The sequence below is a fragment of the Dermacentor andersoni genome, chromosome 4 (genome assembly GCF_023375885.2).
Source record: "Dermacentor andersoni chromosome 4, qqDerAnde1_hic_scaffold, whole genome shotgun sequence".
Lineage (NCBI taxonomy): Eukaryota > Metazoa > Arthropoda > Arachnida > Ixodida > Ixodidae > Dermacentor > Dermacentor andersoni.
Genome location: NC_092817.1, coordinates 57,986,788 through 58,003,026, shown reverse-complemented (window position 1 = coordinate 58,003,026; position 16,239 = coordinate 57,986,788). Strand labels below are relative to the sequence as shown.

Here is a 16,239-nt window from a genome sequence, read left to right as displayed (position 1 = left end):
GCCCTAGATGGTGCGGTACTGCAAGGCATACTGAATCCTCTGTCAACCTTCTTTTCCAGAAGAAATGATGCAAGGCATGAACAAACTGACAAATGTTGTCGACTGGCCGTCCATATCGAACAAGTACCTGGAAAACTTCGAAGTGCGCAGGGCATCGCTGTCGGTTGTGGAGACCTTGCAAAAGGCTGCTGGCAACAAGAAGGAGTGAAGCTGTCCCAAAATGCCAATGAAGGCGAGTTGTCAAACTTGAGGTGTTAACCTCAAACCCATATGCTGGACAAGGCACACTTCCTGGCCTCCGAGCTCATCCATAAGGGCTTGCCAGCAATCAACCATGCTTGAAAACTTGTCTAAAGGCATTAAGCGAGCCAACCGAGGCTGTTTGTTGCTGTTGCCTGCAGTCAGTCTGCACAAGTTGGGTGAAGGTGAGGTGGCATAATGTACAATCTCAAAGTCTGTTGAGTTGTCCTTCTGCTTTACAATGCACTCAGGAAGTTGAACACACAGCAAGAAGTTTTGCAGAAAAGCATCACATAATGCACAATGACACAGTTTCAATCTTGAACACTTAATGAGTCTGTTTAGAAGCATGACAATTACAGCAATGCCTGCTAGCTTTAAAACAATTTGTTTTGTACATAATGTATACGTCTAGAAGGGACCATTTCCTTTTTCTTCTATTTAAGCATTGAAGATTTTCTAATTCATGTATTTTGCCCAGCTTAATATTCATTGCTCCTAGCTACAAACAGAGCAGAAACATTTTTATGAATGTATGTCGAGAGCAAAAGCAGGTGAACAAGTTTACAGGTATGAGCTATGCATTACATGCCAAGGAGGCTATCTACAAGGACATAGCTCTTTACATATAAGTATTTGTAAATATATACCAATTTACTAATGCAACATATATTTGATCAGACTGCACACACTGCTCAGTCTAAATGGAGATTTAAATGTATGTACAATAATGTAGATAAATCAAGGTACATTAATTTATTTGGAGTGTACATTATGGCTTCAGTAATGAAATGTAACTTTTTCCTAGAGCCTTCTTGCCACAAAATTAAATGCTTAGCAAAAGCATTAGCTGTAAAGAATTCTGTTTGAGATAGGGTGCAGTCCCCGTCTATCCTTTCAACGTTCACCTTAACTTCCCTTGATAGCTTACGTAGGTCACTGAAATATATAAGTGGACGAGTTGTATTTTCAGTTGCAGTGGTGATGTCCCAATAGATTCGAAATGAAGAAAAGTAGCAATGCTATGACTTGGCTGCATGCAGTACAATTACGTGTGGGTATAATTAATCTTTTCACTTTTCTGATTGGGAAGGTCTGCAGATACCATTCATGAAAAGTGATACGGAATGCGTGCAGTTCAATCAGAAAGTGAATGGTTGTATCGCACAATAACTGCTGTACAAGTTATTAGCAACGAACAATGTAATTTAACACAGGAAAGAAAGATTATGTAAAATAACACTTTGTTGCAACAAATGAAATATTCTGCAAGCCTGAAGGACACATTAATTTACACAATCCTGTGTGTATATAACATTGCAGTTGTTTCTAATTCAGTTCCCTGGGAGTGAGACTACTCTCCTTTCTGTGTTCCTGTGTGTAATCAAGCTTTACCTTCGACCAATGAATTCCTGTTGCATTGTGCAAGAAAAATTTTATTCCTTAGACTCTGTGGTGTCCCCTTTTTTCTCATCTTTCTCATCTTTTTCATCCTCTTCTTCACTCTCTTCATCAGAATCATCATCATCATCATCCTCATCGTCTTCATCGTCATCGTCCTCCTCATCATCTTCATCCACATCACCTGCTCCACCACCTGCACACAAGATTCGCTAGCTTTGACGCATACCAGCATTTAAGACTAAGAACTAGGCCAACAAAAAAGCAAATGAAAGGCCATATGCAACGGCAATAATGGACAAAATGCTGACATATCATCTTTTGTTGTCACCAACATACTACATAAAGTCAACAACAAAGGAGCACAAAATAGGAAAATTCAAAGGCAGTGCTTGATGTACAGTGAAATCTTTATAAATGGAAATCGCTTAATTGGAACACCATCCCCAAGGTTAGTTGGTTTTGTGTTCATGCAACTGTATTGAGCTTTGTCTCTCAGCAAACGGAACTCCTGATAAATGGAACCAATTTCCCTTGTCCCTTGAGGTTACATTTAAAGAGAGTCCACTGTACTTGATTAGAAATTTGCTGTGCAACACATCACTCAATGTGACAGTACACGATAATAAGGTACTCTGATTTGGCATCAAACAAACAGACCTATTTTTTTACATTAACACTTTAACTGTCACAATGTTGTTTCATTAGCCTGCGACTGCACAAATATCTGTTCTGGCATCAGAGGTTTACCATGGTTAAGACAAGTGGAAAGGAGTGACCAACACAGAAAATGAGTTTAAAAGCTAGGATCTTCTGTGCTGAGGTCTCAAGGATCAACAAGTAAACATGACAGCCATCAGCACCCCAGCCAAAAACAAACTGGTGCCTTGTGCTTAGTGTTGATGAGACTAGCACCCTATAAATTGCCACTACATAAAATGCATAGCCCCAGCATCAGGCTAAATGGTGGATGCCAACACAGTGGAAGTAAACAGAACCAAGTGCTTCAGAAAGCAGGTCAACATTTGCACAGGTAAACTTACGTTCCACGAGGCAATTTAGCCTCCTCGATGTGCTAGATTATCATTTGTAATAGCTATGACAAAAGCAATGTGCTAAGAATGCAAATTTTACATAGAATGGCATTGTTTCAAAGAGATGCATTGCTCTGCCTACTTCACATGAGTGCCATCGACTATAAACACTACTTCAACTCCTTGTTTCACCTATTAGTTCACTCATGTTTCTTAACTACCTACGCAAAATAGACACATCAAGAAACCACAGAACCCTAGTACTATGCCAAGGATGACAAAGTTGCCTTGGCAAATTCAAATACACCCACAGAAACAGATCCCCTTCCCTAGGCACTTAAACATGGACCTCACTAAAGCATGCAACAGCTAAGCCCTCATTATAACTAAAGTCTTGATATGAAAAAAGAACTTCACAATAAGCTGTGTCTCAATAAATTTGGAAAGGCAAAAAAATGCAAAGCCAAAAGGCACCATATGTGTGCATGTGATAATGCTTGCGTTATAAATAAAACTGCTACAGTAATATACCACTGTCTCAGATGATTACATACTCTAAGGTATGTTTTAAATAAACCACAGTTGTGCCATGGTTCATTATGTGAACCTTCCAATGTCTAACTGTATCATTTGCAGTTATGCATGTCACAGACAATATGAGGCATAATAGTACTTGCCTGAACCATAATAGCTGTAGCCAATTCCTCCATAGCCACTGCTGGTACCATAATCGTCATCATCGTCATCACGAATCTGCTGTCTTCCATAATTATGATGGCGAGCTAAAAAAATATATTAAGGCACTTTACCATCAGGTATATCAAGCAAAATATTGTTACGCTGTGGCGACGATGAAGAGCAAGACAGTATCAAAACTGTGAGTAACAAATTATTGGGTAAGCTTGTGCCCAGAAAAAACAGGTGACACTCAAAGCACAGCGATCTAGTTAAATCTGATCTATGAGCTAGTTTGTCAGCTATTTACACATAATTCATTGTACATTCCAGCATAATCACTGGTGCTGACCTACATTCCAAAATGTACACTACTTGCGTTGTGCACAAAATCTGACTAGACAAGGTTCCTTTGCTATAAAATCACTGACAACATTCACAAAAGTTGCAATACATGCAGGTGTGTTTTGTGGTGAGCAAAACCTTTTGAACAGGGGTTAGCCAGTGAAAAACGGTCACCAGGAAAAGATAAACAATGTACGCAAGTTAAATGACAGCGTTTACTCAGCTCATAGTTTGGTTTGGGTCCTCAAATTTTGACCATGATACGGTTGTTCTTTGATGCTTCAATGTAGCAAGGAACACCAAAAGAGAACAATATGTGTTTATTTCAGCATTAGGGTGTGAACTGCAGACCTGGCAGCTGGCATATATACATCTACTAAAGCACATTGAGCCACTTCATCCGCATTGATGGCTGTGCTCTGTGACTAAAATGAAACATGTGCAGCACAGCGTAAAAGACAAAGCATGCTTTCCTCAGGCAAACACAAGGAGTAGGCATGGAAATTTATGCCAGCAGCATGTTTCCTGCAGTGGTACAAAAGCGCCTGATGGGAAACAAGTGTTGGCCTTTCACATCTTGGTTGCCACTCAAATACAAAGAAATCAACACGTTACTGCACTGCATGGTCTTGTAAAAGGCACCTACATGCAAGTTTATTTTAGTTGGCGTAGATAAAGATCTGCTTAAGTGTGTCATCAGTGACAACAATGCCAACAAACAATGATGCAGTACACTCCAATAAGTATGCTTAGCACTTAAAGTGATCCACAGTGGTTGAACAAAAGACATCTCTGGAGCCAAAGTTTGGACAAGGGGACTTTTCCTTATCAAAGACCTGTCCTGCCAAGTGCTTGATAAGTCCCCTCATTGAAAAGTTGACTCCGGAGATGTTTCTTGTTCAACCACTACGGATCACCTCATCTACCTGTGAACCTGCCTTGTCAGGACTTATCATTTGAAATACTTCTAAATAATAGAAGACCAGCGCTTTGTTTATCGGTGTTCTATGTGAACTGCACCAGCTTCAGTAGTGGGTTAGTCCCTTACAGGAATTTCTGACTGATAAAGAAAGACAGACCTTCCACTAGGAACACAAAACTACATTTAAAAGGGTTGATGTTCAGCCTTATTGCTATGGCACTGCAACAGGTATAAAAGGCTTGGAAAAGTCAGGGACAAAGAAGGACACAACGCAAGCGCTACACCTTGTGCTCTGCTTCTTCGTCCCTGTCTTTTCAACTACATCAAGAAGGCTGATGAATCGTTCATCCAGATCAATGAGAAAGAAATGCATTCCCTTTAGACAAGACATAACAAAAAATGTGTTGATATATGTGCATAAGTTTTCACCAATTACAGCAATAACTAAAACACAGTGACTCAATGGATCTAAACCATTTCTTCCCAAGTTTAAAGTAATATAACTATTCCTGCTTTATATCTTCTTAAAATGTGTTAGATGTTGCTTAGCCTTCAAATTCCAATTTGTAAGATTGGAACCCATCGCTTGCTTTGACAGGTGTTCCCTACATTTAAGTGCCGCATAATGAAGAAATGTAATGTTATATGCGTCTGCAGAATCGACAAAAAAATCATGCTAGCTGCCATCAGTGCACATGAACTGTGTGATCACAAAATCATTTGCAGATGACAATTGTGATCAAACTGTGAAGTCGTAAGTTTAACAAATGAATGTGATAGACACAGCATACCACAGGCGTCATCAGCACGCACTAAACTGGTAAGTATTGTCTCAGCAACTCAGCTTTGCAACAAAGAATTAATCCCGAATGTGGTCATTAAGCTATCAGATGTGCTGCTGTGGCGGCTCCGGTTTAAATGATGTGGATAAGACTTCACAATGCAATATTGAGGCCAGTTGGGGTCAGGTATGGTCATAATAAAAGCATTAGTGTCATCATCATTATCATCAGCCTTGTTATGCCCACTGCAGGGCAAAGGCCTCTCCCATACTTCTCCAACTACCCCGGTCATGTACTAATTGTGGCCATGTTGTCCCTGCAAACTTCTTAATCTCATCCGCCCACCTAACTTTCTGCCGCCCTCTGCTACGCTTTCCTTCCCTTGGAATCCATTCCAAGTCAATGCTGCATCATCCTTAAGTTCATTATGACACGATTAAACTGTCATGGCTATCATGTCACACTACATCCTGACAGCACATAAATGAATGTTGCAGTGAGAGCATGTTATCAGAGCCCACATAAAGGTATTTCACCAGCCACTTCACCAGCCAAAGCACGGAAGGCAAAGTCGGCCAAAATTTCCTCTTTGACATGCTTACTTGACATGCTGAGATCCTTTGTCTGTTGTGTTTCAAAGCCACATTTTGGGCAAGGCATAGGCTGGTTTCGCTCATACTTGAATCCCTTGCGCTTGACATGGTCATCACAGTAACAAGACTGTAATACAGAGAGAAAAATATGTAGCCGGAGCAAACTTATTTTGCATGGATGATGACGATGGCAATAATGAATAAAGAATCTAACAGACAAAGGGTGAATCATTGCATAGCTGCGGAAAGAGGAAAGCAGCAGCTGAGAAAGAGAACAAAACCAAAAAAAAAATGAACGCCCAATAGATAAGCATGCAGGCAATCAGATGGCGTAATGCCACCTAAGAGAGACGTCAGTTTCTCCTTACATAAAAAACTCACTAAACTTGTAAACAACTTTGTGGCAATGAAGAAGAGCTACAGAGCCCACATGTATGACTGACCAATGCTACTGAAAATAGTCCCACAGTCTCATTCATGTTTAAGATGGGCAAGACAAAACATAAACACCTTATTTACAACAGCACTTGCCTTAAAATGATACAATGTACTCCACTCAGAGTTATATTTTATTTTTCACTTTGTTCTTCAGTGTTTTAGCATATGAAAAACTATCACAATCAGTAAGCTACACTGATTCTGCAAAACAGAAAGCACTGTCAATGTCTGCCAGACTACTTGGTGCAGTATACTTGAACAGAAGCTCTTCCCCAGTAGCTTTCCCTTCATTGCCACAGAGAGAAAGTCCTAGAGGCAGAAGCCCTCGCTGTTTGGGACGACCAGGCTCTGGGACTGGGGGAGGACGATATGCTTGAAAGTGGAGAACAACAAGTCTTCCCAAGCATTTACAAGTGAAGAAGTTACCACCTCGCAACTAGCTCTCGACATTCTGCTATAATTTCGAAAGTTTATCGCAAGACTTTTGCAAGTATAGCCACCACTGTGTGCATATTCACATTACACATAGGGCCCTTTGCTTTCAGGATTTAGCATATTTTTGAAAATTCAACGGTAAAAACTAGGTGTTATTTTTTAAGAGGAAAACCAGGGACAAATTGAGTTTTTGCTGCTGGCCCGCCCAAGGCTCAGGATTTTCCTGGTAACTTTCACAGACGATTAACACAGGCAACTGTCTTTTCTCTGTACACAAACAGATTTAAATAAACGAAATCACTCAAGGGAACATGTAATGACAAAGAGAGCTGCTCGCGAGTCATTCGGACTAATTAATGCAAATCCTTGTTGACCATTTATACTTTTAAATGAAACCACATAAACTAAAACAGCAAATAGAGACGTGTTTGGTTATCTCTTCTTTACATTGTTCTATGCACTTTATTTCATAAAGGAAAAAAAAAAGGTATAGTAGTGCACACAGACATGCTTCGTAAGAGGCGAGATGCTTTTTCTTGTCTGACAGCCCTTTGTTGATGCACATTATTATATGCATGTGAGGCATTTCTATGTCCATCCTAGACCTGTTGAGCCTGTCATCCTTGACTGTTGTTCTGTTTTACTGCTTCACACCTTGCAACAAAGTAATGGAGTACTAACTAGGCCAATTTGCCACCCTTTTTTGAATGCAACATAGTTGAGTAAACACCTTCTCAAAGTCACAGCTACCATTTGCAATGCAGAGCAACGTTAGCACTCCATTCGTCTTCTAGCGCATTACGAGCGTTTACACACATGCAATATGTGGGAAATGCGATGGGATGGGCCATTGTCACGTTCATGTGAATGTGGCTACTAAAAAAGCAAGATGCTTTCATTCACTTAAGCCTGGCAGCCACTGATTATATGTATGCTGGTTTTTGCTTAAGCATTTAGCGAAAAGTAAGCGTATGACATATTCATGAAGAGTATTTTTAATGTGATAACTCTCGACCACTTGTTCACACAAGGTGGGCAGTGTTTATCACTTTTGTAACCCTTGCATTTATCCTCATTTACGAAGGGGCAAACCTCAGGGACAAATCGGGTTTAACTCATTTTTTTTAAAACTTGTTCGGAGTGCAAAAACAGGAATTATCAGGTTGCACCAAAGAACAAAGGACCCTAATTATACAGGGGCAATGACAGCAATGCAACTAACACAAAGCTCTGTCATACTGAATACTTAAAGAATGCAAATGCATGTTTAATGCCAGCCACCCGAAGTGACATAACGTTATCAATGCGATTACTGTTCTTTGGGAACTTCACACACTTTTCAGTACGATTTCCATTTTTTAACCTCTTTCATGTCAATTTAGGCCCCTGGGTATGTTCTCAAATAGACAACCTGGGACAGTGGATAAGGTGCAACCAGGCATGTGACAACTGCTAGGTAGGTGAATATTCTTGGCCAATGCTCTGCAGAATGGGTACGTGCCACTAGGTAGGTGCTCACATAGACAAGCAGAACAAGAGGCAAGAAGTGAAAAAGTCTGCAACAGAAGACTGAAGAAGTCGATCACAGAGAAGTGAAAAAGTTGGCATCAAAAGCAGCAGAGTGTGGAGAAGGAAGCGAAGTGAACAGAATGAGACCATAGTTTACATTGAGCAAGGAGCCTTCCGCTATAGAGAAGTGAAGATGTCGGTAACAGAAGAAGTTGGTTACACTGAAGTGAAGAATTTAGCAATATAGCCTGCCCCTGTATTGCTTTAATGCTGATGAAAGTAACATTGACGTTCATCTTGAGATGGGTTCTGCCACAATGTGTACAGCAACCAAATGAAATCCTACAGCTAGAGGGCATGTCGCGGGCTAGACAGAAGGATAGGCAACCAATCAGGCTAGAAAACAGAAGCCACCAATGAATTTGCGAGAGCATGCTGATCGAGAAACCCAAGCATGGTGCAGAAGTGTGCCCAAGAAGAGCTTAAGCATGAAGAATACAATGGCACCACTAGACTAGGCAAAGAATATGCTTGTAAAAAACCAAGAAATCTAAGCACTAACATTAATGGGAGATAACTCACCTTGCAACGTAAACAAGAATGGTGACCAAGACGATTGCAGGAGACACCTGAAGGGAAGGAACATTTCATTAGAGCATGAAATAAACCTCAGAAAAAGGGCCTTAAAGATTGTTCCACACACAGCAAAGTATTGCCATGTAACACAATGAATGGCACAATCTGCAACAAAGTACTCATTTTTGACATGAATGAACAAAAAGAGACAGAAAAAAGTCATGCAGATCCCACACACTGTGGGAGACAGTTTTAGTGACAATTTCTTTAGTGTCTGTGCTGCTTCACGCTAATTGGCCCAGATTTTGATGTTTTTCAGCACTTGGTGCAATATGGCAGTGGTAATGTGATACTAAACATTATCTTGGGTGCAGCAGATGTGTTTGTCTATGCAGTACACAGAACTCAAAGCTAGACGTGCTTCCTAATTGCATTGTTGTGCATCACCTTGCTCTTCAGCAAGCTAGCACCACCCAGTGGCACATTTGAAAGTTAGCGTTCTCACTTTCCAAGAAATTGTTTCGGATGTTGAGTTGCAAAATTCACCAAAACGACCTCCAGCTGGCACTTATGTTCTTTAATGCAGCTTTGTGTTTCCATGTCCTGCGTCTGTTGTCTGCATGGAAAAACTTGCACACTGTTTATATTTCAGAAATAACAGGAACATATCATACCGCACCTAGAATTTACTATTTCCCAGTTTGCCTGCAACTGCTGGCACGTCCAGTATAGTAACAAAAGTTGATACAATATACACTTCTGTCACATTTACGTAAATGCAGTTTATAATATGTTTTGCAATATAACGTGTTTCACTTTGACGCATTCATGCGTTTGCAAGTGTTGCCCTGCAAGTTTCTACGAGCGAAGAATGGCAAGGTTGGTATTCACTTATTTTGTGACTGCATTAGTGGCCTAACGGGTAGAGCATCCCACAACTACGCTGGAGGGTGCTGGTTTGAATTCTGCCACCACAGACTTTAATTTCTTATTATTATTTTATAGAAAGACCTCAAACGAAGCATGCTTTATGACATTGCCCTTCCCTTCTCTATCATTTCTCTCACGTAGATCCTACACTCTCTCAACCGCCCCCAATATGGCATGCAAGACAGCAGTGGGAAGGACAAAAGATTAGGCAAAGAAAGGTTCACTTTGTGCATCACTTCACTTCACTTTGCGCTTCACTTGACATTTGCTCATGGGGAACCGGAGACAGTGTGCTTCAGGGGACATATTTTGTAACAACTGATTTCATTTTCCATTTCTTATCCAACAAGTCGATCACAGTGATAATGATAGCACAAAAGCATCACAGCCAATGACAAAAACAGTATAAAATTCAATGTAGTGTAACAGAATATGACCAGAGAACTCCAATTTCTACCATACTTTTCTGCGCACATTTGCAAATTGTCAATTTTGTTTTCTTCTAATAATGACCTTAAGGCATCGAAAATTCAGCAGGAAAGGTTTGCTTGCTGCAGGCACCTGTAATATGAAGCTTTCCCATCTTGTGAGAACACAAAAGTATGCAGTAAACCTCTATAGCTACCTGCTGTAAAAACAGGACTGAACAGAAGAGCCTATTGTTGGCAAAAATAACCTTTGTGTAGGCCATCTGACAGTCGTGGCAACATATGTTGTGACAACCATGTCACATTAAACCCTGATTGTTGCAGTGAAAGAATATTACCACAATCCTCATAAAATCATCAGTCCACAAGTCAAAGCGTGCAATGCAAAACAGACTGTCATCTCAACGCGACTTACACTTGAGTGTCTCGGCTTCCAAGATTTGGCAACTGGCTTGATGCTCAAACTGGTCATCCTCACAAAGGAAGCTGTCGCAGAAGGAGCACTTGAATATGCGGCCTCCTGGGAATGCAAAGCAACCGCGTGAAGAGACGGCAGCATAAGAGGGCGTGGTCGTACACCCCATTTTAGTGGCTTTGTCTGCACCTACCATGCTCCCACACATAGCGCTCACATTCTATGCACGTGGCGTCTTGGAGTGGACAAGTGCAGGCATGTGTGGTCAGGCACTGCCTCCCATGGCACACCCATGCTTCGCAGTAGTCACATATGGCACCCTGAAATTGAAGACAGCCACAGCCAACACCATGCCCATGTCCCAAAAATTCTAAGCACAAGTTTGGGGACACCCATCAAAAAAATAGTGCAGCAACATATGCCAGCATTGCACTTATAGCTTTTCTCAAAAAGAAGGGTGAAATGCCAGTGTATTTCGTGTATGGGTATCTAACTGCAACACTCAGGTTTTTTACTAAATTGATGTGCCTCAATTAACGACCAGTTTCAATTGCACCATAGTAACGTGGACTTTGAAGCATTTAATTAAAATTTCAGTGTCCAGAATTTTATTAAGTAGCTAAATTAACCTTGTTTGTCATCTAAGTAATGTGTGCCCCATCAAGCAAAGCAACAGATGAGATGGTATTGGGATTTCTACAAAGAGCATTTTTTTTTTTTTGCAAGTGTATACTGCGTGTACTGCCACCATCAGATTTAACTTGAATGTGCCAGCGCATGGACCATGTAGCCAACAGAGCCGCAGAGCCTTGGCCACTGAGTCATTGCCACAAGCAGGCATGTCAGAAAAGCTAGCAGCCACTGCAGGTACGTCCACTGTCAATAGGCACCGCATGCCAACCTGAGGTGCAGTGTTTGATGCAGCCAACACTTCGTGCTGCTGGCTCCTAAGCAAGCAATGTGCTCGAGCGTTTGGGTTACATACGATAGTGGCGGTACATGCTGCTACAAATTGCTAGTACTAGTACAGCATGTTGTGTGTATCTGATGTTTGTGTCTAAAGCAGTCACTTTGTTGTGTGCGTGTTTTTTTTTATAACGGCCATAAAGCAAATAAGAACTGGCGATATAACAAAATAAGGAATGAGCTACTACAGATTCATGCAATGTTATCGTTTTTATAACATTAAAGACCTACTTGGATTATCAGCAAAAGAATGCACTGTTCATAGCACATTGTGCCTGTGATGAAAGCTTAGTTTCGAGAAATAATCCTTAACTTACAACCATGCCCAGTCCAGTTGTGAATTGGCCTGAATGTTTCACAACACAGTCACCAGTCTTCATCATACATTTCATTTTTCCTGGAAAATAATAAGACGATTTATAGCAACTACGGAAGCGCAAAGTATATTCGTCTTTTTAAGGCAAATTCTTTGCTGCGCACCGAGTTCTGGCTACACGTGTGCATGAAAGAAAAATGGGTTTGCAGAATCAATTACTGTAATCTCACCGCACTTTGCGCATACTGGCAGTCGTTGAACGGCGGAGCAAAAGTAGCAGAAGGCCCGGTTCTTTTGCTTTCTGTGACAGCAGTAAACAGCGCGGCTTAACGTCACGTCACTGCTCCACGTAGAGTTCGTACAAAAGTCCACAAACGCATCAAATCGGAAAAGAAAAGCTTGCTTACCTGGCACACTTGTCACACTCCTGTAAGAAGAACGCATCGATTATTATAATAATTATATTTTTTGTTCGGACGCACAGCCAGAAAGCTGACGCGAAGTACACGAAACCTACCATGACGGCGTTGCACGGATGATCACCAAGGTTAACCCTGGCCGCATTACCGCGAATGGCTTTCTGACGAAGCTTCTGCTTCTCTGCCTTTTTCCTTTGACCAGTTTTCTTCTTCGGCATGATCTGAGTAGAAACAATAAGCACAGCAATTCAGTTTACGCCAGTTTTCCGAAATGTGCGGCTAGCAACGCACGGAGGTCAAGAGCTCCGAATCTTTTGTGACGGGATTAAAAACAAGCTTACGCCTTTCTTTTCTATCGCAAGCCTATAGATTTAGTAGCTTAAGTTACTCTGAACTAAATATGCAGCTCATAATAACGTGTTATCAAATCGTGGCAGCGGCTGCACCGGCTGCACTTGTTGATCGTCGGTCAGTGCGCCGCCATTGCTGATAACAATGTTGATAGCCCTTGTCGGTTTCGCGTTCATACGTGAGGTTTATTGCGCTTACAAAATACATTCTTTGTACGTTATAACACAATCACACAAATACAAACACAAAATACATAATACGTATATTACAACAATAGTATTTTATAACACTCTACTGAACGAAACGTTTCCCGCATTCCTTGAGCTTTAGCAGGTCACAGACGTTTCTCGTTTAGCAACAATGCGAGTGCGAACTTGGGTTCGTGTGGATGGTGCAGTAAACACAAGTGTGCTATGTTAACTTCACGTTAAGCTCGATCATGGGCCTGTTACCGCTCGAGTTCACGGACTGTCTCACCGACAGCCCGTATTTCCGCGAAAATCTCCATGCGCACGAAAATGAGCTGGACCGGACGAGTCAGGCAATCAAAGGAATCATCAAGGAGGTCAAGGATCTGCTGAACGCTGCTCGAAGTAAGTTCATCTGAATATTCCCCTTTGCCTTGATTTCCGTTATACATGCATATCAAGCAGAACTTAATGCATGTACACAAGGTTGCAGAAAACCACGATGAAGTTATCGAATAAAGTAGAAGTCGCACGGACGCCGACCAACTTTTCATTGCCGCGTCGAGGGTCCCACCCACATCGGCACCTAACATTTGTGGGTGCCAAAGTTCGTATTGGGTGTCGTTTGACGAGTGTGCCGCGTTTAGATCGGGTTACCCGGTGTTGAAGCACGTCCTTCCGTTACGGGATAAACAAATGCCATTTACGGCGTGTGCGCCGGGCATGTTGTAAACGAGCGACGCTAGAAGCGATGGTACGCGCGTTTCAGCTAGCCGGAAAAAGTTACAGCGTGCGCGCGGGAGTTTGTTCCCATTAGCGAAAGCCGCGGGCTGCAAATGATTTGGAACGGCAAGGCCCGCATTCTTTGACGGCTCGAGTGCAGTGCAATTTCGATTAGCGTTACCTTAAGCATTTGCCGCGTCTTTCGAATTGCGTCGTGGAGAAAGGTCGGCAGGTTTCATCGCAGTGAAGCAGTCACGTGAAATCGATTACTTCGAAAGTGTACAGATATGATTTGCTCCTCATTTCCTTTTGTTTGATTACCTCAAGCTTACGCTTGCATCGATGTATATTTGTGTACGGTCTGCGCACGCAGGTAACGTTTTGTGAAGCAAGCATAAAGCCTAAGTTGGCTGAAGGCACCCGTCGTTCTCTCGCATAAGCGCGTACGTTTGTAGTAGCCTATATTGATCATTCAGAGATTTGAATACATGCAACGAGAGTGCTTAGCAGTGAGTAGTGGAGGCAGGAAGTTATTCATGCCGGCTCATAATTATGTCAAAGACACATCAGTGCAGCTGCACTAGTGTCTCGCTGTTTGTGGCCATTAGCAACAGAATGGTGAGAAGCACGATGGTTTTTTTTCTTTGTAAGACCGCAGATTGGCCGCACGAGCACATTAGAATCGATGTCAGGATGAGAAAGCAACAGCACTTATGTCCTGAAACTGTAAATGTGAATATCTTATCGAAAGTTCCGCTTACTCATACGCTCTTATCAAAGAGTGATGCAACCGTAAGCATGATGCATTCTGCAAACGTAAAGACACCGCGAGAGCAATAGGATAATGGCTCCCTTCCACTGTAGCATCAGTCATACATTGGGAATTTATTTAGAATAATATGTTTAGCAACGTTAACTTAGATTGGCTCCCAACACTGCCTGTGAAGTAAATTGGCTGCATCACTGCGGCTCGGACGACAATGAACAGCGTTTCCCTTTACAATTAATTGAAGTGCTTATGCAGAAAGAAAAACAGCAACGGAGGATAACATAGCGATAAACATGGTTTACTTTCGGGTTTTTCTAAACTCATATTAAATCATAGGTGTGAAGTTTCTAGTCCGAGCGGGGTCTTCCTACATGTGATGTGTTTTAGCTAGCTGCCAAAAGTAACGCCCAACATTCATCTGCGTGTGTTGCAGTAAAGATTTGGTCTGAAATGTTATTTCTTTTATAAATGTTAAATTATTTATCTGTTCAAGATTTTGAACACCTCACAAGTGCACACACTAGGGTAGGCTTTTTCTTTTTTCCCCTATGTGAGTGGCTAGCATTTTCAATTTCTCTGGTTCTGCCATAACCAAAAAATATGTATATAAATATAGCTTGCAAGCAATCCTAAGCTTTCTATTTATACCAATTTTTTATGCACCTCCCATAACCATATGGTCACGCAAATTTTCACACTGAAGTGCATAATTCCACCAGAATCGAAAGTTACACAGATACACAGAAGTTGGCCATCACTGCATAACAGCTGCTGCCACTATACTCCGTTCCATACATAGCAGTCAATGCTGTGGAGGGCAGAGACTTTTTGCAGCGGCTTCGTTCGCATTTGGATGTAGTATGGTGTTTTTTGGTCGCAATTGTGGGCAACTGTTTTTTATACACGCTCAGTATGGAATGCAGCAAGTTTTAATCCTTCGAAACAAACACACTGTGTAATCGGCAGTTAATGTGTTGTTTTAGATCATTTTTATTGTTGTTCTTCTCAGGTTTCATTTTTTTTTTTTTTGTTCATTTGCAACTTGTCGTGAGGAGCCTCACGTGCATGCTTACACGAGCGAAAGCTGTTGATGTGCAGCAAAGCATAGACGAAACACCTGGAGTGGTAGCTTTTCTTGGCCAAACTTCTTGCGTAGCTTCCACAGCGTTGACTGCTATGTAGGGAACAGAGAAATACGTTTCGTACTATAGTCATGTGACATAGAACAAATGCTTGCCCATTTCAACAACTACACTGTTAATTTAAAAGCAAGAAAGTGTTTTCGAGATGTTAGACGAATAGACTTTTCCATGCTAGTGGCACATCACTTTGCGCAAATGCATAGAGCTCACGTCATTGGGATGAGCTTTTAATTGGTTGTAATGCACACATCCTTTTCATGGCTTATCAGCGTTTGACTATACACCTCACTTAGTCTTCGAGGAACCTTCGCTGTCTGCAAATTATCTTATTTTCTATAATTTTTTTAATAATTTATCTCCAAGGCAGTCAGCACTGTTTAGACACAGCAGCAAAATAAATATCTACTGTTTCAAGTGTTATCTAGAAGCCTTTTAATGCCATTTAATCATCCATGATCAACAAGCCTCAGCTCAGGGATGAGCGATAAATGACCTCTGAAAGAATGTGCCACAATCGGCTCGGCTTGATGTCCTAAAACTCTGACATGAAGAATTCGCACGCTGGCCTATTCATCCACGTGTCCCATATAAAATAACTTGCTGGAAAAAAGCTGTTTACTGTATTCTTGACTGAAGGAAGTT

At 41.4% G+C, this 16,239-nt stretch overlaps 3 protein-coding genes across 8 annotated transcripts in view; 2 read left to right on the top strand and 1 right to left on the bottom strand.

The window, feature by feature from the left end:
* nompC (no mechanoreceptor potential C) overlaps positions 1–1,688 on the top strand; it is a 75,949-nt gene extending 74,261 nt beyond the window's left edge. Inside the window, exon 28 of the mRNA XM_050182993.3 lies at positions 60–1,688. Coding sequence (XP_050038950.2) covers positions 60–208 — 149 coding nt within the window. The 3' untranslated portion in view covers positions 209–1,688. The remainder of the gene's footprint in view (positions 1–59) is intronic.
* Noa36 (zinc finger protein 330 homolog Noa36) lies at positions 1,656–12,923 on the bottom strand. 4 transcript variants are annotated; one of them, XM_050183004.3, is made up of 11 exons: positions 12,716–12,923; positions 12,523–12,645; positions 12,413–12,432; positions 12,236–12,306; positions 12,007–12,086; positions 10,917–11,043; positions 10,724–10,828; positions 8,957–9,003; positions 6,002–6,119; positions 3,353–3,457; positions 1,656–1,837 (listed from the first exon to the last, which is right to left on the bottom strand). In XM_050183004.3, exons 2-11 carry the CDS (start codon positions 12,640–12,642, stop codon positions 1,677–1,679), a joined length of 954 nt encoding a protein of 317 aa, XP_050038961.2. In that variant the 5' UTR covers positions 12,643–12,645; positions 12,716–12,923; the 3' UTR covers positions 1,656–1,676. The 4 variants fall into 4 exon arrangements, with proteins under 4 accessions (XP_050038961.2, XP_050038958.2, XP_054929789.2 ...); XM_050183001.3 differs by having other exon boundaries at positions 12,766–12,923; XM_055073814.2 differs by lacking the exon at positions 12,236–12,306.
* A 211-nt stretch (positions 12,924–13,134) lies between these two features.
* The window catches only part of Graf (GTPase regulator associated with FAK), a 64,060-nt gene continuing 60,955 nt past the window's right edge, over positions 13,135–16,239 (top strand). For all 3 annotated transcript variants that reach the window (XM_050182995.3, XM_055073811.2, XM_050182994.3), the window contains exon 1: positions 13,135–13,368. In XM_050182995.3, the coding sequence (XP_050038952.1) occupies positions 13,215–13,368 (154 nt within the window). In that variant the 5' untranslated portion in view covers positions 13,135–13,214. The remainder of the gene's footprint in view (positions 13,369–16,239) is intronic.

What these genes read in the sequence shown, in the direction of transcription:
- Noa36 (XM_050183004.3), bottom strand. Translation starts at nt 12,642, where the DNA reads ATGCCGAAGAAGAAAACTGGTCAAAGGAAAAAGGCAGAGAAGCAGAAG. An exon ending in ATCCGTGCAACGCCGTCATG is followed by an intron (nt 12,433 to 12,522) that starts GTAGGTTTCGTG and finishes TTCTTCTTACAG; the next exon opens with GAGTGTGACAAGTGTGCCAG. An exon ending in GGAAGCCGAGACACTCAAGT is followed by an intron (nt 9,004 to 10,723) that starts GTAAGTCGCGTT and finishes CCTTCCCTTCAG; the next exon opens with GTGTCTCCTGCAATCGTCTT.